This window comes from Lagenorhynchus albirostris, chromosome 1 (genome assembly GCF_949774975.1).
Source record: "Lagenorhynchus albirostris chromosome 1, mLagAlb1.1, whole genome shotgun sequence".
In the NCBI taxonomy this organism is placed as follows: domain Eukaryota; kingdom Metazoa; phylum Chordata; class Mammalia; order Artiodactyla; family Delphinidae; genus Lagenorhynchus; species Lagenorhynchus albirostris.
The window spans coordinates 5438463-5464546 of NC_083095.1; the positions used below are offsets into that span (position 1 = coordinate 5438463).

A 26084-nucleotide genomic window follows, 5' to 3' on the forward strand; every position below is an offset into this window, starting at 1 on the left:
CACAAAACTCATTCAGTTCCAAGCTCTTGACGGCTGATTTGAAAACCTGAAAGGGTGAGAGTGTATCTAACAGAATTGGCAGGAGCCTTCCACCATCCACCTTGGATCAGAGTTTATCCAGGGTCTACTGTGCATGCTGAGCGAGATGTCAGGGGCACAGCAGTGAACAAGACAGACACAGGCCTATGGGAGAGACAGACACTTAACAAGAGGTAGCACGAATAGTTACCCAATTACCATTCAGGTGACTTAGAGTTTATAAAATGAACAAAATATATTTGCGTGTGGGAGCAGGGAGGGCCTCCCTGAGGAGCTGGCATTTAAGACAAGCCTAGAGGGCTGGGGGAAGAACCATCTAGATGGAGGGGAAGACACAGCTGCGAAGTAAGGGAAAAGGGTGGGAGAGGGCACCTGGGAGGAGAGAGAGCTGGCAGGGAGAACAGTTGCCTCCCTGTGTCCCCAGCTAGAGATCTTTCCCAAACCCACCAAGCAGGGATTCAGGCTTCAAATGCCAGGGCATCCGGCTTGTGCTGGAGGTGGGTGCCTTCCAGAATGTTGGTGTCCTGAGGTTTTAAGAAGTGTGTCTAATACCCTTGTTTATTCATTCAGTCAACAAATATTTATTGAGCACCTGCAATGTCCCAGGCTCTGGGGATACACAAGTGAACACACAGTATCCCTGCCCTCCCAGGGCTCACATTCTAAAGGGGGAGACAGACAGTCAACAGGTGAACAGACAGTCAACAGGTGAACAGAAGGTAACTTCAGGGATGATGGCCCCATAAGGAGTTTGGAGCTAGGAGGTGGGCTTTATACAGGGTAGGTGGGGAAAAGGAAGACCCGGGAGGAGGGGTTCAGCTAGGGTGGGTGCATGCAGAAAGAACTGGAGGCAGCAGTGAGCAAGCATGGGGTTAGAACAGTACAGAGTGGGTTCTGAGAGCCCAGCAGGGGCCTTGCTGGCCCCAGAGTAGCCTTAATTTAGAATTAGATTTAGTTCTAAGTGATGGGAAGCCTTTGGAGCACAGAAATGACACGTCTGAATGACACAGAAATGACACTTCAGAAAGGTGAACTTCTGGTGGAGTAGGGGGGAGGTAAGGTGAGTGGGGTGAGGGCTGAGGATGGAATGGAAGTACCAAGGAGAAGACAAAAAGGAGATACCAGGACAGAAATTTTAAAAAAAGAGGGGGGATGTGACCAAAGTACAGTGTATGACAACCCAGGTTGAGTGACCCCATCCAAGTCCCAAAGTTAAGAGCACCCACTTTAGAACCAGGCTGACCTGGGTTTAAATCTAGGCTTACCAACTGTGTGACCTTGGGCAGGTGACTTTGCCTCTGAGCGCCTCAGTCTCCTCGTCTGAACGATGGGGTAACAATAGCGCCTACCTAACAGGGTTGTCGCTGCCATCACGTTTTCGGGGCCCAGCAGAGCGCGGTGGGCGCCGAGCAGCTGCTGCGGCTGTGAGTAATTTGTTACTAAGAATAGTTAGCGCCCCTCTCCCTGCCGCCGTTTCCAAGCGGCCGCGCGCAATGGCAAGGCTGGACCCGATGCCGGCTTGGACGCGGTCCCCCGGCCCCCCATGCGAGAGCCCCATCCAGGTCCCCGCCCCCACCCCCCGCTCACCTGGGCCGCGGCGGCCCGGGGATGTGCTCGTAGCGGCTGCGAGCGCGGTGCACGAAGGTGCAGCAGAGGCCGAAGACGACCAGGACGGCGCTGCCGAGCAGCATCAGCAGCCCGGGGCTCATGGCTCCGGGGCAGGCCAGGCCGGGGTCGGGGCCGGGCAAGCAGGGGGCGGGAGGCCGCGAGCCGACTCAGCTGTCAGCGCCGCGCGCCGCCTCGGCCCCAGGCCTGGCGCGACCCAGCACCGCCCCCGCCCGTTCGGCTCCGCCCCCGCCGGCTGCGACCCCTCCCAGGAGCTCGGTCCCCGCCAACCACGTCTCCGCCTCCGGCTCCAGCTCTCCGGGCCGGCCCCGGCTTCGCACCGCCCATCCTGAAGCTCCGTCCTAACATCAACACTGTCTCCTCCCGGCTCCCAGGCCCCGCCCAGAGCATGTGATCTCCACCAATAACAACTCCACTTCTGGCTCAGACCCCCCCCCAGCTCCGCCTTCTCTCCGCCTCCCAAGCCTCCGCCCACATCCCTCAAGCTCCACCCCAACAGCAGCTCCGCCCAGAACGCGTTGTCCCTGGCAACCCTAATTCCTCGGCGCATGCTGACCTGGCGGCGGCGCTAAATGCTGCTGGCTTCTCAGCCCGGTTTGGCGCCCCCAGATAACGGCGTTTCTCCGCGCGCGTTCCTAGGCCCCTTCCTTTCTCCCTAAACCTTCCTGGAAACCCCATCCCAGCCTCCACGCCGACTGTTCCCAAACCTCTCCCTGGAACTGGGTCCAACCTCCAAAGCTGGTTTCCCCGGCCCGGCCTGTCCACACGGGGCAGGTGAAGAGGACCCCGGGGACACAGGGAGGCCTATGCCTGCGAATGAAGAGCACACGGCTACCACCCAGACCAAGGGGAAGCCCCACTGGGGGACCGCGACCGCAACGTCCAAGGCGTTGACCCAAGTCCGAAGGGTTGGAGTGGGTGAAAATCTGGTTACGGAAAGTCCCCTTCAAGCGCGAAAGCGAGAAATGTGCCCGGGGTGGCCAAAGGGTGTTTTCGAACTACTAACGAAGATTTTCCTCCCTTTTATAACCTGCTTCTTCTTACCAATCCGGGTATGACAGAAGAGGCCAGCTCTGGGCTTTCTACTTCCCAATTCTTAGACTCAGGAGCAACCCAGAAGGAGAGCAGTGGATGGGAAGGGCCAGGTGTGCCCCCTCCCAATCCAGAAAAAGATCCTTACAGCCGGGGAGGAGGTGCCCAAAAAGTTTAGATGCTGCTGGGTTTCTGAGAAAAGGACATGCCCCTGGGCCAGAGTCCCAGAATCCTGAGAGGTTTGGGAAAAAGAGAAGGCCTGTATACCTCCTTCCCAGGTACAGCCAGGGACAGTCCCCAGCAGGGGCATGAGTGTTTGGGGCGTGTGGGCTATGGGGTGTCAGAGAGGGCCAAGCTGTAAGAGTGGGGTCCAGCACGGAGGAGACAGGATTTCTGTCCCCAGCACGGCAAGCTGGACATCCATTCCAGCTCGGGGGATGGGGCCCCATCCTAGGGGGAGCACCAGCCTCCCCCTAGGGCTGGGAGATGGTGGCTTGCCACCTTGCCCCCATGTGGTGGTGAAAAGCAGTCACAGGCACGTACTGGCTGGCCCTGAGGGGCAGGAGAGAGGGAGGCGGGGAGACCAAGACAGACCCTCCTAGGTTGTGAAACCTCCAGGGGTTGGGGGCAATTTGAAGGGAGGACACCAAACAATTGTTCCTTGAGGGCAGGACCAGATCTTAAACTGCTCTGGGGCAGGCATGGGACAGCCTCAGGGTACAATTGTCAGTGTGAACCTGTCCACCTAAGCTAGGGAGAGAAGTGGGCATTAATATTCTCTGGTGCATGGGTCAATACCAGTGACCTCTGGCTCTGTCCCATCGCCACCTCATCTGAGCCTCCCGGCTCTCCTGTGAGCATCAGGGAATGCTTAAGACTGTACACTGATGCTCCCAGGGGAAGCCCTTTGCCTGGACATGCAGCACTGCAAGCCCCCAGCAGAGGGAGCTGCCTGGAAGCATGTGGCCAACCACCTGGCCCTTCACTGGGAAGGTCTGGACAAATGCTATCCACTGTGGTAGCTATTGGCCACATGGCTTCCATACAGGAAGTGGTTTCCTAGGAGGCAGGGCACGGGCACAGTAGCCAGGGAAAGAGAAAGATCAAGCTCCTTGGTTCAAAGCTAACCCCCCTCTGAATAAGGGACCCAGTCACATAGCCAACTTGGAGATCATCTGGAAAAGAGCTGTTGACTGAAGAAAAATGTACAACCTAAAAGTTGGGAGTTATGTTTTACTTGGGGACATTGCTGCGGACTATAGCCTGGGAGACAGCCTCTCAGATAGCTCGGGAACTGTTCCAAAGAGGTCAAGGTGGAGCCAGGATACATATATAGGAGTTTTTGCTGAAAATAAAAAACATGTAGTCAAACATCAAAAGATTACTGCTAATCACAGAAACCAGATATCTCAAGTTAATGATTTTAGTGCTGAAGGTGTAAGAGTCTGGGCTCATTGAAATTATTCCTTAGACATGCATCTTAACTATCAGGGCCAGTATCCAGGTTTTCTCCATCTTGAATTCCCCTCAGGGCGCACCGTAGCGGGTGGCTGCAGTGGCTGATGGCTTGATGGCGGGCAACATTCATCGTTTACCAGGATGGCAGGCAACATTATTTTGTCCGCAGTGTCAGGGGTGCCTAATGGGGTAGTTGTGAGGATTAAATGATTCTGCGTACCTGAGGCATCTGGCATATAGTAAGTGATCAATAAAGGTTAGTTTTTTGCAGCAGGACCAGAGGACAGATGCTCCCACAAGAAGATGTGGGTTCTAGGCTTCCCTGGTGGCGCAGTGGTTGAGAGTCCGCCTGCCGATGCAGGGGACGCAGGTTCGTGCCCCGGTCCGGGAGGATCCCACATGCCGCGGAGCGGCTGGGCCCGTGAGCCATGGCCGCTGAGCGTGCGCATACGGAGCCTGTGCTCCGCAACGGGAGAGGCCGCAACAGTGAGAGGCCCGCGTACCGCAAAAAAAAAAAAAAAAAAAAAGATGTGGGTTCTACATGCTAGCTGAAGGGGCTCATCTTCCTCCCATTTTGAGGATTTGTCCCTGGGTCATTCTCGTGCTGGCCCCTCTACCTGGCATGCCCCTCCCACCCTGTCTTGTGCAGCTGGCAGCTGCCAACGTGGGCGCCAACAGCCTGCTACTGAGCCTTCTGTCCAGAAACAATACGGAACGTCCCGGGCATGTTTGTAAATGTTACCTCATTTTTCTTCCAATAATCCTGCTGATTACTTCTGTTTTCCAATGAGGCTCAGAGAGGTTAAGTGACCTTGCCAAGGTCACACAGTCAAGGCTGGACCCCTAACATCCCAGGCGTTGTCTCCCAGCCAAGCATTTGCAAAGTGTAAACATAGGAACGCCTCGGGGAGCTGAAGGTTGCTCCCTAGCTTGGTTGCCTTCAGCCACTGACTGAAGCTGTCAGGGCTGCCAGGGACAGTGGGCCTTTCCTGTCATCAGAGGAGAAAGGTGGCCACCTAGGGCCCGGCCCAGTTGAGGCTTGCCAGAGGGATGCAGGTGAACAGGGAACCAATGAGGCCCAGCCAGAGACCTGGAGTGTTGTTACCTGAGGCTGACACCATGCATGCAGTCCTGGGTGCTGGGCCACACCTGGGACATCCCTGCAGCGGTGGCTCCAAGGGCTCCAGAACTAAGCTGTGTGACGCTGGGCAGAGGCAGTCCCTCTCTGGGCAGGTTCTGAGAGATCACTCTAGCTGCTGACTGGAGGCCAGATTAGAGGCAGTGAGGGCAGAGGCCGATAGGGAGCACGGAGAGCCTTGGCCCAGGCCAGCCTCCATCCCCAGCGACGTTAGAGGACTCAGAGGCAGGATCAAAGTCCCTGGGGACAGAGTCACTTGTGACTGCTCCCTTGGCTTTCCAGGCTGGTGGTGGAGTGAAAGGAGCACGGGACAGGGAGTCTGCGCCTAACCCTGCCCCTCCCTGGGCCCGTGTCCCCATCCGCACAATGATGGGGCCCAACGAGGGGGACCCTGAATTCAGTGCTCTTGAGGTAGCACAGCGTGACAGCACACAGCTGGGGCTCCAGAGCCAGGCTACCTGGTTTCTAATATTGGCTGTGTGACATCTGACAAGTAACTAAGGCCCCCTGGGCCTCAGCTTCCACATCTGTAAAATGGGTGGGAGGGCGACCCTAGCACCTACCTCGTAGAGTTAATACAAGGATTAAAGAGTGACTAATCTGTAAAGCCTTTAGAACAGTGCCTGGCATAGTAAGTGCTCAGCCGGTGTCAGCCACCTGCCCTTATTATTACCAGTAAAGCAGCAGTGTGTCTCTGTGAGCCTCATTCTCAGGAGTCAGGCCGCAGCCTCAGCCTTATTTGGAGCCTGAGGGCTGATGGGAGGGGAAGCAGCCTTCCTGCAACACTGACGGGCCAAGGCCAGCACTGCCCAGAGGAGTGATGGGGCCTGGGACCTCCCCTACTTGCCCCAACAAACAACAGTGACACTCAGGGCCCAGCAGAGGGCTGGACCACTCCCCCTTGCCACTTGGGGAAAGTGCCACGGGCCCCAGATGGTGGGCCCAGGCTGTGGGTGCTGAGCTGCAGTGGGAGGTGCCCACCTCCCAGGTCCCGCCTTGTGGCATCACGTCCTCCAGGCGTTGAACTGAGGAAGGGGGCTCCACAGGGTGGGGAGGGGCAGGAAAGAGCACAGAGGAGCCCTAGGAAGAGGAGGCAGAGGCTGCTAAAAGCCATACCCCACCTCGAAGCCAGAGGGACCAACAGCCCTGGCCCTTCCGCTGAGCAGGGCCATGGTGCTGTCCTGCTCTGAGGGCCCCGAGGGCCCCCCCGCCTTCCCTGGGCTCTAGTCTTAGCTCGGCCCCATCTGACCAAAGGCCTGGGACACTCAGCCTCCCAGGTTCATTTCCCCATCAGCACAGTGAGGAGTTTGGCCTGGATGGTCCCCACGGGCCTCCCAGCTCCTAACACTTCCGGATGTCCCAGAGACCTGGAAGATGCCCAGTCAACCACCCCTGGGCAGTGGGGGGTCTCCATCAGCTGTTTCCCAGCAAGGCTGGCAGCCTACAGCGGGCAGGGGCCCTGGGCCATGCTGAGACTTTCTGCGGGTATAGCCAGGGGGTTCAGTGGTTATACACCTGGCGGGTGCTAGGGCTAGCCAGCTCGTGTTCACATTTGGCTTCCCCCTCCCTGGCTGGGTGATCTCAGCTGAGATATTTAAGCTCTGTGCACCTCGGTTTCCTCATCTGTGAAAGGGGAGGAAGCGGGCTGTTGCGGGGATTGAATGAGTTCAGGTATGCGGCACCGTTCTTACGACGGTGCCCAGCACACAGGCTACACTCGGTGGCAGGGTTAATTGTGGTTTCCACGCGGGGCTCCGCAGGGTTAGAGGAACCACAAGGGTCTGGGTCCCTCCCCCACCCCACTTAGGGCAGAGGTAGGGGGGAGTTCGAGAGGGTGACCCTAAAGCTTTTTTCTGCAGCCTCATACTCCACACTCAGCTTCAGCGAGCAGCTGGGAGCCCCCGACAGGCCTCTGCCCGCACCATTTCCTCTGCCAGGCACACCATCCCTAGTGCCAGCTCAACTCCCAGGACAACACCCAGGTTGGGTTGGGATGCCCCACCCAGAGCCCTCCCCCACTCCCCGACAGGGGCCATATCCGGTCCTCACTGCCCGGTGACCCTCTCTCTGCTTCCCCTCCTTGGCCCCCTATCAGAGGCTGAGCCCAGCCATACTTGATGCCCCTTGACCGGCCTGGCATGAGCCAAGGCTGAGGCCCGTAGTGGGCAAAGGAACTTCCACCTGTGAGCAGGACAGAGGCCGCAGGCCCAGCCCCCTTCTCCCACCCCCTCCCTCCGCTTCCAGGCAGGTGTGAGTCAGAGAAAAGAGGCAGGAAGGGGTTTGTAAACAGTCGCGCTGTTGGCGCAGCACCGGGTGACGGAGCGCCAGTGGTCTCACTGGGTCCGCAGCCCGGTCGGCCCCCGGGGTTGGGTTGAGGAGGCAGAGGGTTCCCTGGGAGCTCACTGAGCAGGGTGGGTGGGGGATGGAGATGACAGAGGTGGCCCTGGCACCGGCTCGGAAGTGGAGAGATCTGAAGCTTCACCAGCGACCGTGGTGCTTGGAGTGGCTGGGTCCAGCGTGATGCTGAGGCCCAGAAGGCTCCTCCCGGAAGTCATCCAGTCATCCCTGCCAGCCCACCCCGGCACTCGCTTCCTCCCAGGCAGCCTGACCCTCGCTGGGACAGCCACAGCCCAGGGGTCACCCTGGACCCATCAGTCTGACGACTTGCCTTGGCCCTACTAGATGCCTTCGTGTTCTCTTCAGCAACTCTGACTGCCAGGCCACCGGTCCACGCCCTTTGGGCCACGTTCCTCAAGCCGTGCTCCAGCTGGTCTGGGGCCTTCCACTCCCCACCGTGGTCAGGGCAGGCCTGGTCCCCTCCCTCCACTCACCGGCTGTGCCTCTGTTAGTGCAGTGAGGTCATGTCTGCCCTTGAAGGGCAGCTGCCCTCAGGGCTCAGGGTTCTACCAGACTGTGCTCCTGCGGCTGCTTGAGATGCTTGGAGGTGAGCAAAGAACACCTCAGGCTGCAACCACACACCCACAGGGGCCACACGGATCCCAACACATACTGCGGCTGCGGGGTTTCAAAGACATGTGGGTAGGAACACACAAAGAACACGCGTGCACTGCACGCACCACAGGTCCGCATTACAGATGGGCCACCCCTAGGCCACCCCCCACGTTCCCCCCACCCTCAGACTCAGGTGCACGCACCAGGCGCGCACAGGTTGGACGGGCTCTGGACGCACAATGGATAGCCCGGCTGGCCAGACAGACGATGCTCGCCTACAGATCGGGGTTCTCGCGGCTGCACACGACGCCGGCGTCCTCCTGGTGGTCGCAGTTGTGGGAACCCAGGCCGGCATGCGCGCACTCCAGTAGGTTGCGTTCACTGCCTGTGCAGCGCACGTCGTCCAGCAGGATGGGCAGCGTGTGGCCCTCGCCGAACTCAGCACGCTTGGTGGCCCGCACGGTGTACGCGAAGCCCAGCTGGCGGCACACGACGGCAGCGCCCTTGGTGTCCCAGGCGTCATCGCACACGGTGCCCCAACGTCCACCCGCGAACACCTCCACGCGCCCGCGGCCTGGACTCAGGCCCGGGGGCCGCACCAGGCGCACGGCGCCGTTCGAGGGCTCGGGGACCGCGGTGCCCAGCCGTCCCCGCCGCCGCCCGCCGCCCCGACGGCGCCCGGGCCGCGGGGTGGGTCGTGCCGGCCGCAGGGTGGGCGCAAGTGGAGGGGTTGTGGGGCGGCTGCGGCGGGGAGCCTTGGTGGGCGCGGGCGCCCTGGGCCGCGGGGTGCTCTCCATCCTCCGGATGAACTCTGCGCAGAGGAAGAGCCTGTGTTCGGAAGGGCCCCGGCCGCCCCAGCCCAGCCCACGTGACCCCACCCCACCCGGCTCTTCACCCCAGAATGCAGACCCCAGGGAAAGATGTCCCGTTCTGCCCTCTACTCAGACCCTGAGGATGAGGTGCCCCAAGCGTGCTTCTCGGGTCACCCTGGCCCCACAAGGTGCCCACCTGGAGCCGAACGCCAGGTGCTCCTGCAGCCATTCTGCACACACTTGCTGGCAGCTGCTTTGTGCCTCCGCTGCTGGGCCTCTCCCCACCCCCATCCCTCCTCCCCTTCTGGGAGTCCCCTGTCTGGCAGGGGAAGGACTCTCACACTGTAAATTCCTAAGCGCAGTGGCAGGGAAGGAGTGTCTGGGAGAGCTTCTCAGAGCAAATGACGCTTTCTGGCTCCAATCTCTGGTTTAAGGGTGAGGAAGCTGAGGACGGCTGATGGGGGTGGGGTGGGGGGGAACTGCAGTGGGTGGAGGGCAGGCCAGCAGGATGGGAACCAGTCTGCCCGGGGCCCCTCTGCTCAGGTGAAGTCCTCCCCTCCAGGCTCCCAAGGCTGCTGGTCCCCCTGCCCATCACAGGGGGGGCTGGTCAGGAGCTCTCTAGGTGCGGGGCTGTGGTCCACACTGACCCCCGCCCACTGACCCCTCCACGGGGACCTGGACTCATTAGGTGTCGGGGAGCTGTGGTGGGTGATTCCCTTTGTCCCTGCAGGACGTGGCCCTCACGCTTGGCCCAGGTCAGCCATAGGGCTAAACGTCACTCCACGTCAGACACTCTGCCAGGTACTGCCTCCCTCAGGGGAGGTGGAAACCCCAAACTGCTCAGTTACTATGGGCAGGGATCCCGGGGCCACCGGCCCATCTCACTTGGAAACCCACTGAGACAGGGGCTGAGAAAGGGCCCGGATACAAGACCAGGTGCAGGCCGGGGCCAGAACATGAGCCAGACGCTCCCCCAACCTGCACCCTGGCCCCCACTCCACCTGCAGGGAGGGACTTCCAGCTCCCAGGGCTCCTGCTTCTCCTGCTTCCTTCACTGCCTAGGCTGCCCTTCCCCGGCCTCTGCAATGCACTTTCCTCTCCATCCAGGCTCAACCCTCAGCCTCCAGGACCTTCCCAGCCCGCCCCCTCCACCCCCAGCTCTGCACTGCTCTGGGCCCCCACGGTGCCCAGCACAGCTTCTGTCACAGGGCCTGGGACACTAAGTGACCCCTCTGTTTGCCCCAGCCAGGACGGGGCCTCGTCTGGCTTCTTCTGCGGCCCCAGCACCCAGCACACAGCGGGCAACTAACAGAAATGCAGAAGGTGCTGAATGAGTGAACGGAAAACTCCGCCGAGGCCCCAAACCAACTGCAGCTGGAAGTGAATTCCCCAAACAGCCAGCTTCCCCAGCCTTCCTCTTCCTGGTGGGGCACCCCTTCCTCAGGGCCGGGTACCCCCCCCCACCCAACCTCCCCCTCTTCCCGCCCCCCGCCCCAGTCTGCCAGGTGGAGACCTGCTGGGCACACTCAGCCCACTGAAGTATTTCCTTTGGCCCACAGGGCGGTTTTGAAAATTGTGACCTAGTTGCCAATATTTTCAAATCGGGAGATTGTGTAATAACAACCCGAGAAGGCAGGGACCACATCTGCTCACTCAGCATTATAGCCCCAGTACGAAGCGCATGTATATGGTGGATGGATGGATGGATGGATGGATGGATGGATGGATGGATGGACAGTCTGCTTGTCCTGAGAACTGGAAGATCTGGCAACACTGGGGCACTCTCTGTTCCCACCTAGCTTGGACCCAGTGGAACAGCCCTCTCCTCGGGCCATACCCTCTTCGGATGGCCCCAGATCCCATGGGTGGTCACCGTGGCTTTGCCTGGCCCTCGGCCCATGAGGATTTGTACCCCTTTCTCCCCACCAAGCTCGTCAAAACAGAGCCTTCGTATAGCAGACCCAGCCCAAACGCTCCCCTAGGCGCCCTTGCACCTAGAATAACTCATTCCAATCTTGAGATATACCCTCTTTCTCTGTTCCTCCCAAGAACTCTGAGTGAACCTTGCCTGGGACCAGCTATTCCTCCCTTTGCCATGCTCGTCGTGAGGCCTGCAGCCCCTTGGAGCCTCCCCCCGTGGCCTGGGACTGGCAGACACTGCACGAGTGGAAGGAGGTTTAAGCAGCTCCTAGTAGCTCCTGTGCACAGGGCCCAGTGCTGGGCATGGGGGCCAAGGAAGGGCATCCGCATCTGGAAGAGGGGCAGCGGGTGTGGGCTGCAGGAACTCCCGCTGTGTCCCCACCTTGGCGGACACTTACTTTCTTTGGGCACGAAGTGGACGAGGCGGCCCCGGACCTTCACGTGGGCGGCTTGGATCTGACATTTGCCGGGTGGTGCCCGTCTGCAGACACACAAGAGGTCATGAGCCGCACCCTGGGAGCCCGCCCCGAGCATGTCCCCCCCGACATCACCTGCCCCCTGCAGCCAGGAAGGAGGGGAAAGGGCCGGTGTGCATTCAGGCCTGGGCACGTGTGCGTGGTAACAACAGTGGCCACTTACGGAGCAGTGACCCTGCTGGTCCACGCCTCCCAGACCCCGAGAGTCCAACCCCAGGACAGGACCCCCCTGTAACGGCCTGCCAAGTGCCCGCTCAGCCTCTGCCTGCAGAGCAGGAGGGCCACTTCTAATTCTCAGCATGAAGTGTCCTTGGGATGTGATCAAATGTCACAGTCCTTCTCCCCAGCCTGCCGGTCCAGCTCCTGTAACTGTCACCACAGCCCCATTCCTGCACTTTACCCTGGTCCCCATTCCCCACAGCCTCTGAGGAGGGTTTCTCTCTGCCCCTCTGGTTCTGGGATTTCTGGTGATACAGGATCAAAGGGAAAGGTTAAGTCGATCTAAAGAATAAAGTGGGGAGAGAGAGAAAGCCTCGGGGCTGGCAGCAGAGCTGAGGGCTCTGGGGGCCTTGGAATGTGAGGTTGGAGAGGGCTGGGAGAGAAAAGAGCCTGAGAAGGGTTGCCAGGGCTATGAATTGGGTCTCCTTGGACATCTCTGAGGGGCACAAGTAAGGAATGGAATCCCATTTTAATGAGCTTCTGGCCGTTGATCTGTGAGTCTTTGAATGGGACCGACCCTATTCTGGGACCAACCCACGTGGGTCCAAGACTTCAATGGGTCCCAAGAGCACGAGGGGGAAGCCCAAGGGCTGAAGCAGCCACGTGACCTGGGGTGGCTTTCAGACAGCCCTGGCAAGAGAGGGAAACCGAGGAGGGACGTGGGCCATTCCCCCCAGAGGTTGAAACACAGCCCAGCTCACACCCTTCTCCAAGCTGCAGAAAGTGTGGGTTTTCCGGCTGCTTTGAACTCCACATAATAGCCACACGCTTCAGACGGACCCAGCTGAGTCTCGTTCCTTAAGGAAATTACATAAAAATTTTTGTCTTGCCAAAGGGTAGGAGATACACCAAAAAATGCCACAGCGTTTATGTTTGGGCGGCAACGGATGACCCCACCCTACCCCCTCTGCTTCCCATTTCTTCATTTTCCAAATGTTCTGGAACGGCGCCCCTCTTCAATATGTTGTGGATGCACAAAATTACATGGATTCCAAAAGAGAAAAATGAAAAAAGGGATGAGAAGGGTCACGGAGGGCGGGAGGGAACGGGGGTCTAGCCTGTTGCTGGCTCCTCCCACCCACGAGACGTTGAGCAGAAATCCCTAAGCCTCGGGTTCCCTCTGTTGCGCAGGGGGCCATGAGCCCAGAAGGATGCGGCACAGACTAAAGGAAACAGTGGGTCTCAGGCAGCATCTGGCATGAATTAGGTGATATTTCCTTAGAGAAGCAGTCTTTTTTCAAAAACTGGAAATAACCTAAATGTCCAAGGGACGGATCAGGCAATCACGGTGCAGCGACTCAACAGAAAATTACGCCGCCATCAGAAAGGAGCCTTCTGAGGGTAATGTTGCAACGTGGAAATGTTTATACAAAATAAGGATAGACCTACGAAGAAAAATGCAAAGTTTGCGTGTGCTGCTCCACAATGACATAAATCCAAAGAGGGCCGAGACCTCGGGGAGAGGAAAGGAGCAAGCGCTCATGTTTTTCTTGATAAATAGTTATGTCAGTAATTAATAGCTTTATGCTTTCAACAGAAAAGTGTGGTCAACAAGGAATGTCTGAGAAGCTGTCACAGACTAGAAGAAGCTAACAGGACATGATGACTAAATGCAATGTGGGATTCTGTATGCGATCCCGGAGAAAAGGACACTAGGGAAAAACTAGAGACATCCTTTTGTTTTTAAAGTATGGAGTTACCTCAATTAAAAAAAAAAAAGTGTGACAGTTAATGAATAGTAATGTACCAATATTGGTTCATTAATTGTGACAAACGTACCATGATAATGTAAGACGTTAATAATAGGGAAAACTGGGTGAGGGGTATATGGGAAACTCTGTACTATCTTTGCAACTTGTCTGTAAATCTAAAACTGTTCTAAAATTTAAAAAAAAGAATTAAAAAAAATGTGATTGTGGGGCCCATATTTATGGGTCCCCACTGGTATCTCTGGTGCCCTCTTAGCATGAATAGAACTGGACTTTGAGGCTGGCAGATCGGTTTTGAATCCAAGATCTGCCCCTCACCAGCAGTATGAACTTAGCTAATCACTTCCCCTCTCCAGGCCTCAGTTTTCTCATCTGAAAAATGGGCATATTAACTACAACCACCTTAAGGAGTGGTAGAGAGGGGAAATGAGGTAATGGAGGGGAGGGCTCCTGGCAGACCGTAGGAGCTGAGGCCATGATGGGCGTGGGGTGGGGGGGACTCACCTGGAGGGGTCGATCACTTTGTAGACAACCCCACGTGCCACTGTGGCACTTGGCACGCCCGTTGACATGAAGTACAGCTCCCCTTGGACAAGAAAAGGGGCAAGAAGTGAGAACACTGCCTGGAATACCATCCCAGCCAGCCCCACTGCCCCACCTCAGTTCTGAGGTGCACCCCAACCTCAGTGAGCCAGGAGGGGAGATGCTGCAGGTCAGTGTAACTCTCCAGTCCCCAGAACTGGAAACTGAGTCTGAGAAAGGCATCCAGATGTGCCCAGGGGCCTCTGCAGCACAGCCTCCCGGGCTGCCGGCTGCTCTGCCCGGACCCTCCCAGGCTCTGACCTCCGGACCCTTGTCTCCTCCCTGGTGACCCAGCCCCACCTCTGGTCCCTGCCTGGGCTTCATGCCCAGGATCTCACACCTCTGAGCACCAACGGCGGTCCACAGCCCAGCTCCCCACTGGCTGCTCACTGATGACGCAGCTTCCTTATCCCCACAATGGGCCTGCCTCATAGGGCTGTTGTGAGGATGAAAAGAGCATAGAGGAGATGCTCCATCAGTATGAACTATTATTGCTGCTGCTATTGTCATCGTTGCCCAGGGTCCAGGTCCTGCCAAGTCCTTGGGGACACAGTCTCTCTCCACTGACCAGCAGGCACCTCCCAGGCAAGTAGCAGGGGCAGAGGAGTTCGTGCTTCGGGAGCCTCTAGTGTGAATCCCAGCCCCTGCGCTTGGCCCCACGTGAGCTCCAGCAGCTCCGGGACAGCCCCACGCAGAGCCTCTGTTTGTAGAAATGGAATTATGAGCACCTGGTGCCACGGATGCTCTCAGGGAAATTGAGTTTTCTGCTCTCTCCCACCCCCATCCTGCCCCCTGGCCCTTGTTGCCACAGGTACCCATGCCCAGGAATTAAGCTTCATTATTCTCAGTTTCTAGATGAGAAAACAGAGGCCCAGAGAGGTCAAGTGACTTGCCCAAAGTCACGCAACTGGTGAATGGTTAAGCAGGACTGGAACTCAGAAACACCTGCTGTCCCCAAGCCCACGCTAACGTAGGAGACGTGGTAGCTGGGAGGCCCAGACACAGGCCACATGTGGCTCGTTATGACGGTTCAGCCATGCTAATACCTTCTGTCCTTGTAAGAGGCAATGGAGAGCCCTCCCAAGGATGGGGGTGGGGGTGGTTTCCCCAAGGAGAGGCCAATACAGACAGTGAGAAGGGAGCTTGAAGGAAAGTATGTCCCTGGTGACTGGTGCAGTCAGGGAGGGCTGCATGAGGGAGGTGTTTGAAAATCAAAGCCCAGGAAACCTGGGGAATTCTGGAAGGGGAAGACACTTGAGAGGTGACCTGTGCAACTGGGGTAGACCAGCTGTGGTGGGGAGCTGGGGGCTGGGGAGGGCAGGATGCTGAGTGGTCAATGGCCCCTGACCTCCCTCCAGGAGCACCAGCCCTGCCTTGGTGGGTGGTGGGAGCGTGGCCGGTGGGAGTGGGGCGGGGGGGGTGTCAAGTTGGTGGGGGGAGGAATAGGCCCACAAGGTGTGATGCACCCCGTGGGAGGGAGCAGGGCCCCTGGCAAGCAGGCCCCTGCTGGAGAGTCCATAGGCACAGCTATGAATTTGCATGTGGCTTTGAGCCTTACTTCCCTTTCTGGGCTCCTTTCTGGAGAGAAGCCCTTGGGAGCGGCCACGGTGCCCTCCCTGGCTGTGCAGCCCTCCTTGACCCTATGCTCCAGGCGCTGGAGCAACTCGGAGCTCCCGCACATGCTGCTCCCTTGGCCTGGATGCCCTTCTCCATTGTCTGCCTTTGCCTGACCAAGCTTGTGCTTGAGGTCCTGCTCTGGGAGGCCTCCAGGGGCCAGGCTATGTCCAGTGCCCCCCACCCCACTACCAGGCAGGAAAAGTTAGCCTCAGTTTCCCCATCTGTAAAGTGAAAGCATTGGACCGGGTGCACCCCAAGGCCCCATCCAGCCTTAATCTGCAGGAAGCCCCCAACCCCGTGCATGGGCGGGGAGCCCCCATGGCACTACTAAGCCCTGCCCAGGGCCACACTACCCTCCTGGTGTCTGTGGTATGGACTGTCCCTGGAGGACACTGGGCCAGCAGAGGTCCTTGTTTTGCAATTTGCACGTGTCAGAAGATCATGCAGAGAGGCAGAGGCCAGAGGGAGCTGGGAGACGTTTGCTGGCTTCAGACCCCCAGGTCTCTGTGCCTTCCGGGGCCACCTGCCCAACTCACCAACATGCTACCCCTGGGCTGTCTGTCTTTGAGGGGCCTCCTCCTGGCTGTCCATCCCTTGGTGTCACTCAGAGGGCTGAGGAAGGGCCCCCTGGGAACTGGGCTTTCCAGGCCCTCCTCTGGGTCTGGGCTTTGGAGGCGGAGTGGGGGGGGAGGGCATCCCCCCCTTTCCAAAACATGTTAACTCCCTAATGACCAAAAGAAATGGCTTTCAAGGGCCCAGTGGGCTCAGGGAGGGTGGTGGGGTCTGAGGCTGCCCTTTTGACAATTTAGACTCTGACGGGTATCGGTTCAACAAAGGTTTCCCAGACTCAGGCCTGGGGGCTCTGGGCACTGGGCCCTGCAGGGGACACCTCTCGAAAGGCCCCTGGAAAGGCGTTGCTTAGTAACCTGGCCAAGCATCCACCAGGCCCCACTGGGGGCCCCTCAGCTTTTGTCCAGGGACAATCCGGGGCCAAGGACAAAGGCGGGATCCAGCCTCCATGGTCCTTCTTCCTCTCCCCTCCCCCTCTGCTCCTTGCATTGAAAACACAAGTGCCTGAATGGGGGACCCACTAACAGGCAAGAAAGCGGTGCCCACCACGTTCTGAAGACAACGCGGCTTCATTTATAGGCCCTGATACATTTGCCATCAGGAACCCAGGGAGCTGGAGGTCCCCAGGGAGGCACTCTTCCCCCACCTGCCTGCATTTCCACCATCACAGATCCTTTCCTGGTCCCATAACTGCCCTGGACTCTTACCTGTGGGGTCACGCTATCCCTCCTGGCAAGCCTGCCCAGGGTGAGAGTTGGGGAAAGGGAAGGACGGGGACCAATGCTCCCATCTTCCAGATAAGGAAATGGAAGCTCAGATGAGTGAGAACTGACACCGAAGCAAGGCTCAAGCCCTCTGAACCCGTCACTCTCCAGCCAGAAGGTGATTTCAGGCCTGAGATGCCATCCCTCGAATCCCAGGCCAGAAGGCCCCATGGGGTGGGGCACAGTCCCAGGCATCGGCGGCCAGAAGGACCCATGGGGTGCGGCACAGTCCCAGGCATCGGCAGCCAGAAGGACCCTTGGGGTGGGGCCCAGTCCCAGGCATCGGCAGCCTGAATGGAGAGGCCTCAGGGGCGCTCACCGGCCTCGTCCTCCGCGAAGGAGATGATGTGTGGATAGTAGTTGTTGATGAGGCCCGGGAACGCACAGGTCTGGCCACGGCCCATGCAGATCTCGTTGTACCGCCACTGGCCTGTCCCCAGGTTCTCTCGGAGGGACATCAGACGCCTGCAAAGGAGGATGGCCTGTGGGGTCATGCCTGGCAGGGTGCCCAAGGGAACCCCACCCACAAATCCATCCATCCAATCATCTATTATCCATGCAACCAGGACCATACATAACTTGCAGGGTCCAGTGCAAAGTGAGCATTCAGGGCCCCTTGTTCAAAAAGTACTAAAAATTTCAAGACAGTAACAGCAGAGCATTAAACCAAGCGTGGGCACTTCTGAGACGGAGCCCCGTGTAAGCGCACAGGCCGCACATCCATGAAGCCGGACTCAGGTGCAGGCTTTACTGAACACCTGCTACGTACCAGGAGAAGCACAGGGGTGAACAAGACCAGCTTGGTTCCTGCCCCCTCAGCTCAACCCCACCTGCTGACCAGCAGGAGGCAGTCAGGAGCTGACTTTCAGTTCAGAAGCCTCCAAGGCTGGTGCCCTGGAGTTTCCACATACTCTGGAGCTGCCTCCACTTCGGAGCGTGAAATGGAGAATCTGGCATCTTCAGAAAATGTTGATCTTGTCCCTTACTCCCTTCTATGCCTGTCAATCACCTATTGATACTTTCAGGCCCTGCTCGGTCATCCCCTCCTCTGGGAAGCCCTCCTGACTGCCCCTGTGCTGGGCTTCCCCAGCACTGCTCACAGGCTCTCTGAGGCTGGACTCGAGTGGACCGAGTGTGGGTCTGTCTCCCCGACTTGGGTATGAGGTACTCGCCAACTCTGTTGCTTTGGCCCTGGCACAAAGCCTGACCCAGCAGAGGGGTTTGGGAAGTGTTGGCAAAATTCATTGAATTTCTGCGTTCGGGTGGCTTGGGCACTCCTGGGGGACGGCAGAAGGGAAAAAGGAGAATCGGGGTAAAAAAAAGGGGTTTCATCTAGACCCATTTTCCAGATGAGATAACTGAGTCCCAGAGGGAGACCCTAAGCTGCGGGAAGGACCCAGCAACCAGAGGCCCAGGTCAGGTTCTCTGTCAGCTTCAGCTGTAGATGCACTGGCCACAAAGCCACCCTAGGTCAACAGCCTGGAGGAGGTAAGAATTCTGCCATCCTCGGGCTTCCTTATTTCCTCTCCCAAGAGACCCAGTTCAGCTGCTCTTACATGGAGAGGCTAGGGTGGGAATAATTAAGAACTGGTGGTCCAGTGGTTAGAATTCCACGCTTCCACTACAGGAAGCCCGGGTTCAATCTCTGGTCAGAGAACTAAGATCCTACAAGCTGCACGGTGTGGCAAAAAAACAAACACACAAACAAAAAATTCATTTCACATGAGGCTGGAAGGGTCCTCAGGTAACCAACAGATCCTTCCACCTTATTAAACAAGCAAAAAAAAAAAAACAGAAATTGAGCACATTCTAGACTCTAAGTGCTGTATGTGTATGAACAGGTCTCAGACAACCCTAGTAAGCAGGTACTATGATCATTTTGCAGGTGAGGAAACTGAAGCACAGAGTGGCGAAGTAAACCAGCTCAAGGTCACATGGCCAGCAAGCGTGCCAGGCTTTGAACACAGGCCATCTCAGCTGTACTTTTAAACATCATGCCAGGTGTGTAACTTCCCTGGGCCTCTCTGGTCCTCAGTTTCCCCCCTCTATACAGCAGGAGAACGAGATGGTCATGAGTCTCCGTAAGCTCCCCTGGGGAGAGAGTCTGACCCACAGCAGGCTTGGGAGGTATGTTCTACCCCCTCTGAAACCTGTTTGGGGTGTGACTCATCCCAACCCCTCTCCCAGACACACACACACACCCTCTAGGGGCTCAGTGGGTGGAGGCAACACTGCCATAAAGCATGGCTCCACGGGTCCCACGGGCAGACCCCAGCTGGAGCCCCAGCTCCCCTCTCTCCAGCAGGGTGACCTCTCTGGCCTGTTGGCGCAACGGCAGGTCCTGGCTCACAGGAGCCAGATGGCCCCGGGGCTGTCAAGGGTGTTGTACATTCCCCCACCTTTCACCTCTGCAGTCCCTGCCCCCTCAGAAATGTTGTCAGGCCACTTACCCGCTCATGAAGTCTCCGAAAATGTAGAGGCCGTTCAGGTTCGGGTACTCGCAGCCCCGGTACACGTAGCCCCCAGTGACCGACTTGCCCAGTTTGTGCGGGTAGGCGAAAATCGGCAGCACATCATCTGCAGAGGCGGGAGAAGCTGGGTGAGTCTGCGGCCGGTTCCCAACAAGGCTTCTTGGGTGGTCCTGAGTCTTGCGGGGGGGGGGGGGGGGGGAGGGGAGGGAGGAGGGAGGGGAGGGGGGGAGGTTCCCGAGAGGGCCCCAGACAGTCAACCAGAAAGGGTGGTGTTTCAAGTTTGTAAAGCGGGGGGAGGGCATGCGTTTGCGCGGGCAAGGAAGTCCCGGTCGGGGGCGCGGTTGGCCACGGAGGGAGGCGCGGGCGCACAGCCGTGGAGTGGGGGGCAGATCCGGGGAGACAGGTTCTCGAGGGCGCGGGGGTAGGGGGCGGGGGTCGGTCACCGAGGGAGGTGTTGGCACACAGCTTGCGGTCGTAGCACTCGAAGCCCTCGCGGGCGCGCCAGCCGTAGTTGCGGCCGCGCTCCACCAGGTCCACCTCCTCGAACTTGTTCTGGCCCACGTCGCCGCAGAAGAGGCGCCCGCGGCCCGCGCCCGACGCCGGGTCGCCGCGGTCGAAGGAGCAGCGCCACATGTTGCGCACCCCGAGGGCGTAGACCTCTGGCCGCGCGGCGGGGTCGCCCACGAATGGGTTGTCGGACGGGATGCGGTAGAGCGGGCCGCGCTCGTTGCGGTTCACGTCGATGCGCAGCACCTTGCCCAGCAGCGCCGACCTGCGAGCCGGGTGAGAGAAGGAGCCGGCTCGGGGTGTCCCCGCGCCAGGGGCTCGGGCACCGCGGGGCAGGTGCGGGGATGGGTGTGCCGGGGCCCGGGGCCCACGGCCAACCGAGGTGCAAGGAGAGCCTCGGCTGTGCGGCCAGAGACCCCAGGTTCACGACCTCCTCAGCCACTTACCAGCTGGGTAACCTCATTCATTCATTCGACATTTACCAAGTCCCAGGCCCTGTCCTAAGTATTGGGCATACATACCATCTATTGCTTTGTTTCATCCTCACAACGAATCTTTTAGGTAGGTGGGTGCTATTGTGATCCCCTTTTTACAGATGGGGCAGCTGAGCTCAGAAAGGGCATAAAACATTCCCAGGAAATGATAGGACTGGGATCCAGCCTAGGCAGCCTGGCTGCAGAAATCCAAGCTCTTTACCACACTTTCTAATCTCCCCGGACCTTGGTGTCGTCCACTGTGATATTAGGTGGTCCCTCTCTTTCCTGCCTACTCACAGGGCTGTGCTACAGGGTGCAAATCATACCAGAAAAATTATTTCTATTTACAGCTTTCTTCCAGCACCTAGCACAGTGACTGGCACGTAGCAGGTGCTCATGAAGTGTTTGCTGAGCGAATGAATGAACACCTGCAATCAAAGTCAAGTGCCCCATACAAGAGTACAGGCCAGGGCAGGGAGACGAGAGAGAGAGCACCTCAGATCTTAGCAGGAAACGGGAGGCTGGGGTACTCGCCATCTCTCTCATACACCCCCAGTGCCATCGCAGCATGTCAGAGAGCCAAACAGGCCTCAGAAGCGGTTTAATTCACCCCACACTCCACACACACCACCCTGATCTCAAAGATGAGGGGGACAACTTGCCAGGTCCCTCAGGCAGCTCTGGACCGGAAGCGAGACCACTCCTCGGCACCGTGCAACATCAGCTTCTGGAGCCCTTGGAGCGAGGAGACCTCAGGATGTGCCCTCCAGAGCCGCGCAGAACGGGGTGCAGCCCTAACCTCCATGCAGCCCCTGGGGGTGAGCGGCTCTTGGGTCTCATTCATCGCATAACAAAAGTGACACATGATGGAACCTGTAACATGCTTAAAGATGTACGCCCTCTTCATCTGTGATTTTTTGATGCGCTTACTTACTGCGTGGTTTTCCCCAGCTGTTAGCATTTTGGTGCACTCCCTTTGGCTTGCTTTTCAAGGCAGGACTGGCTGGTCCGCCCATTTGATGCAACTGTGTACCCCATCATTCTCACATAGCATCAGCACCCAAGCTTTTCCCTCCTCATTAAAGGTACCTCACAAGTATTCTCTTTCATGATGGTAAAACGCTTTCCCCCAGTAGATGTCCCACAGTTAATCCCCTATTGCGGACTTCTGGGTTTTGCCCCAGTGAGCTCCTCTCATACGCTCCAGTCTGCTCAGCACCAAGCTACAGATTACTCCCCGGAGCCCATACGCCACGCACCAAGTTTTGATATATAAGTGGGCAAAACTCATAACAGCAAAGTAATGTTTTAAGTCCTGTCCAATTATCCACAAATCCTTAATTTCTATTTTCTCAACTTCATCTCTAAATACATCCCAAACTTGAGAACGCTGCAATGATTCTTACACTGTCACATATGAAAGCACAAGTCACAAATTGGGAGCACTTTAATTACTGTAATCAACGGCATACTCGCTATTTTTACTTTCTGGGCTGAGGAAGGTTTTGTGATTTTGACTAAGAGAATGGAGGAGGCTGCCCTGAGACTCCTGGATATCCTCATCTATATGCACGAGGGGTGTGTGTGTGTGTGTGTGTGTGTGTGTGTGTGTGTGTAAGGAGGGGAATGGTGGCAGGCCATCTACTCAAGTCCAGAAGTGAGGAACTGAAAGCAAGACTATGCTTCAATTTCTGGGCCATCTTGGGTGACCCTTGGGGCAGAGAACCCACGTGCCCATCCACACAGCCCTGCCCCAACTAGCCCACACTCCCCATTAGGTCTGAAAAACACCCTTTTCCTTCCTCTGGCTCCAGCAGGGCTGGGCAGACTTCAGAGAAAATCTGATCTTCCCAGAGGCTCTGTGATGTCACCTCTCAGGTACCCATGACAACGTGATCACCTTTATTCTTCATGACTAGATAATGATGATGATGAATCCCATGGGGATTCTTCTTCTTCTCTAACTGATGAGAGGAAGTGACTGGGTTCCCCAGCTAGCTAGCTGCAGACTGAGCTGGGGTCCAAAGCACTTGCTACTACCCTACACTTCGTGGCTGAGGAAGTAACCCCCCCTCCAGGATAGTATGTAAACTAGGAGTATGTAAAACAACCCACCAGCCAACCAAATCAGAACATACTTGTTTTGGGCATTTCCAAACTTTCCAAAGGGGTCTCCAGCCATCCCGCCATCTCCAGTAAAGATGTAGAGGTACCCATCATCCCCAAAGAGCAGCTGGCCCCCATTATGGTTCGAGGCTGGTTCTTCGATCTCCAGGATTATCCTAAAAGAAGATAAGCACCCCGCCCCCCCAAAAAAAACCTCAGCCAAAACACAAAACAAGATCACAGCAATAAAACCTCCTGTCTCCTGGATGCCGTTTCACAGTTGGAAAGACTTTTCATATCCTTTATAGCAGGTGATTTTTATAAGGATCTGGCAGGCTGGGCAGGAGGAATAATTCACGCCATTGTGCCAATGAGAACCGAGAGGCTCAGAGAGGTTGAGCAACTTGCCCAAGGTCACACAGCCTGTAGATAGCAGAGCTGGGACTAGAACTCAGGACTTCTAGTTCTGGTCTAGCGCTTTTTCCACTCTCCCCACAGCTAGCACCTGCCCTGTTAGGATCAAGCGAAGCTGTTGACCCAATCACTGGCACAACTGGTTTCTTCGTCATCACGGCTACCCACACGCCAGCCACTTACGCTGAGCACTTCTGACACACTCTCTCATTGATCATGTGCCGTAGCTTCTAAGGAGGTGGGCTGGATGGTGTGGGTTGTGCTCAGTCACACTCATTCCTCAGCAACCTCCTTTCCTGCCAGGGCGGAACCTTCCGCCATACTGCCAGCCAGCTGGCTTCTGGTTAGGGGCTTGCCAACGGAGGATGGAAGGCAAGGAGAAGGGAGGGGCCACATTTCCCTGGTTTCTGGTGCTGCCTCCAGAAGGGGTGGTTGCAGGAAGGGCAACAGTGGCTGGCAAATAGGGACTCCTGGGTTTCCACCCAGACATCTGGGTACCAGGAGGGGCAAAACTCAGAAGCACAAAGATGCTTTTGCCTTTTGTTCCTCTAGCTTCTCACAGGAACTCATCTTTAGGTAACCTGACCATCCCCTTTTCCTTCTCCATCCCTCCCAATCCCTTTGTAGTCAACTCCTTGTACTAAATTCCCTCTGATCGAAATGCTTAGGCTGGTTTAGGTGTTCCAGGATTGGTGACTGACTTGCCAAGCCCTTATTAATACAGATGAGAAACCCGAGATACAGAAATGTCAAGCAACTTGAACCCAGGACTTTGGACCTTCAGAGCCAAGACCAGAAGCCTTTCTATTGTGAGGCCAACACACACGACTTGGTAAGTCATACACAACCCCAAACTCCAGGTCCTCCACGGAGAGGACAGCTCAGACTGTCGGTCATCCATCTCCCATTGGGGTCTCAGCCCTGAGAACAGAGACTGACAGCTGACTCAGGCAAGGATGGTCACTCCCTCCTGGCTCTGCCCTGTGTCAGCTGTGACTACTTCTGCCCCTGCAAGAGTCAATTTCTTGGCTGTACTTGTGAGGTCCCCATAGAGCCTTTGCTGAACCCTAACTCTGCAATATATTCATCTGTTTATTTTGTGTTCCATCTTCAGTCTTCATCAGGAATCAATATTTAAAAGTCACCATTGAAGACACATCCACTCTGTCCCTCTCTCTCCCCTCTGTGAGATCCATGTGATAAACTTGGCCTCTCTTGGAGAACTGGTTGTGCAGCCTCATATAAGGTAATGAGAATTATGTTTTCTCCTTTTGCCCTGGCTGCCGGGAAGCTCACAGGCAAAATCTACATTAGACCTCACATTAGCCAGCATATTTAACTCCTTCTTTTTATAAGTTCAATGTCAAGAGTTTACAATTTTATTGAATGCATCATGTGCTATTATTTGTCTATTTGCCCTCAGATCAGTCCTGGTCCTCCCCTTACATGCTCCTCTACTTCAGGGGGCCAGCTCCTGAAAACTACATTTCCCATGCTCCTCCGCTATGTGGCCTCCAGCTAGGTTCAGCCAGTGGAAGGCATTGGCCAGAGACTGGAGGGTGGAGAGTGGGGAGTAGCAGGTGGAGAGGCAGCAGTATTTCTCTCTCTCTCTCTCTCTCTCTCTCTCTCTGTTTCAGGCAGTGTCTTGGCAGTCCCTCACTCCAGCTGGCTTCAGCTCCCCCCACCCAGGTCCACCATGGTTCTAGCTTCCACCAAGTGGCCCCAGCTCAGGGGCTCCAGTAACCCCACTTCTCACAGCCCAAGAGACGGAGGCAGCTCCCTCCAGTTGTTAAACCCAGAGTTGCCGCCCTTCTTCTCCAGGTTGCTCTTTCATCATTTCCAACACCCGAGGATCAAATTCTGCCTATTTGAGTTACCTGGTACAGGATTTATTTTCCCATTGGAGACAGATTATGTATGCCCTTCTTGCCAGGCTAGGTCAAACCTGTTTTGAAAACAGTTGGGGCATAACTAATACCCAGAGAGCAGGCTGGGTGTTGAGAGGAGCAGAGGCCTGGAGGCAAGGAACAGATAAAGCTGTTGGGGGAGGGTGGGGAGGAGAGCAATCTGCCTGGGGGGCAGAAGGTCCAGGTGAGAAATAGGAGGTGGGGCCAAGTAAGACTGGGGCCTCGGGCCATAGTGCCCTGGTAGGAGCAGTGGGTTGGGCCTGGGAGGGAGGCAGACAGACCAGGGCTCCAGCTCTGACACTTCCTAGCTGTGTGACCTAACAGTCCCATCACCTCTCTGAGCCTCCACTTCTTGTAAAATGGGGCTGTATGAGAACCAAATGAAAGGCACCATCTAAAGTACCTGATCCAGGAGTTGGACATGAGCCGGTGATGTCTGTTTGGCAACTACCCCTCCCCTGACCCCAGAACAGGGGGTTCGGCCCCCTCACCAAGCGTGACATTCAAAATATTTCACAGCTCCTGGGGGGCACAACTCCAATTGGCCGTGTGTGGTCACGCCAGGGCTCATCCATGCTCGCAGCCCCGCCCCTCCCGCCTGCGCTCCCGGGGAACCACCTCTCCGAGTCGTGGTCCACAGCGTTCATGTCATCCTCTGAGACCCTGAACTCGCTGATGCGTATCCACTCGTGGAAGCCCACACCCACTGAGTAGTAGACGTAGAGCTTGCCATTGTGCCGGAAGCGGGGGTGGAAGGCGAGGCCCAGGAAGCCCCGCTCGTCACCCTCCCAGGGCGAGGTGAGCACGGCCCGGCTGATGTTCAGGAAGGGCTTCTCCAGCCGCGAGCGATCCGGCAGGTAGACCCACACCAGCCCCAGCTGCTCGGCCACGAAGAAGCGGTGGGAGCCGTCCTGGGCGTGGACCATGGCCACGGGGTTGCGCAGCCCATTGGCCACCTCCTCCAGACATAGCTGCAGGCAGCCCATGGCGTCGGCCACCACACGGCCCAGGTTGGAGTTGAGGTTCTCATTGACCAGCAGGTGCGGGAAGCAGTAGTCCGTGTCGTCCAGGGACAGGTAGCGGCAGAACTTGGCGCGGTTGCCCTCCAGCGTCCAGAGCTCGCGGTCGGGCGACAGGTGGCGGAAGAGGCCCCGGCACGACTGCCACAGGTCCAGGCAGTAGTCCTCGCAGAGCCCGGGCACGGTCCTCAGGGGCGTGGACGGATCCTCTGCGTCGTAGAGGTGGGCCGCATACGGCGAGCATTCCTGCACAGACAGGGACGGCTCAGG

General features: G+C 57.2%; 2 protein-coding genes across 2 annotated transcripts in view; both read right to left on the reverse strand.

Annotated features, from left to right (window-relative positions):
* The window catches only part of LOC132529114 (cholesterol 24-hydroxylase), a 33483-nt gene extending 31735 nt beyond the window's left edge, over positions 1 to 1748 (reverse strand). Inside the window, exon 1 of the mRNA XM_060165385.1 lies at positions 1627 to 1748. Coding sequence (XP_060021368.1) covers positions 1627 to 1748 — 122 coding nt within the window. The remainder of the gene's footprint in view (positions 1 to 1626) is intronic.
* Positions 1749 to 3924: 2176 nt separating this feature from the next.
* Positions 3925 to 26084, reverse strand: part of HHIPL1 (HHIP like 1) — a 29420-nt gene continuing 7260 nt past the window's right edge. The window contains exons 2-10 of the mRNA XM_060162358.1: positions 25414 to 26060; positions 22507 to 22650; positions 19829 to 20157; positions 19365 to 19491; positions 17234 to 17379; positions 13886 to 13967; positions 11376 to 11458; positions 8449 to 9056; positions 3925 to 4042 (exon numbers count right to left, since the gene is read on the reverse strand). Coding sequence (XP_060018341.1) covers positions 8521 to 9056; positions 11376 to 11458; positions 13886 to 13967; positions 17234 to 17379; positions 19365 to 19491; positions 19829 to 20157; positions 22507 to 22650; positions 25414 to 26060 — 2094 coding nt within the window. The 3' untranslated portion in view covers positions 3925 to 4042; positions 8449 to 8520. The remainder of the gene's footprint in view (positions 4043 to 8448; positions 9057 to 11375; positions 11459 to 13885; positions 13968 to 17233; positions 17380 to 19364; positions 19492 to 19828; positions 20158 to 22506; positions 22651 to 25413; positions 26061 to 26084) is intronic.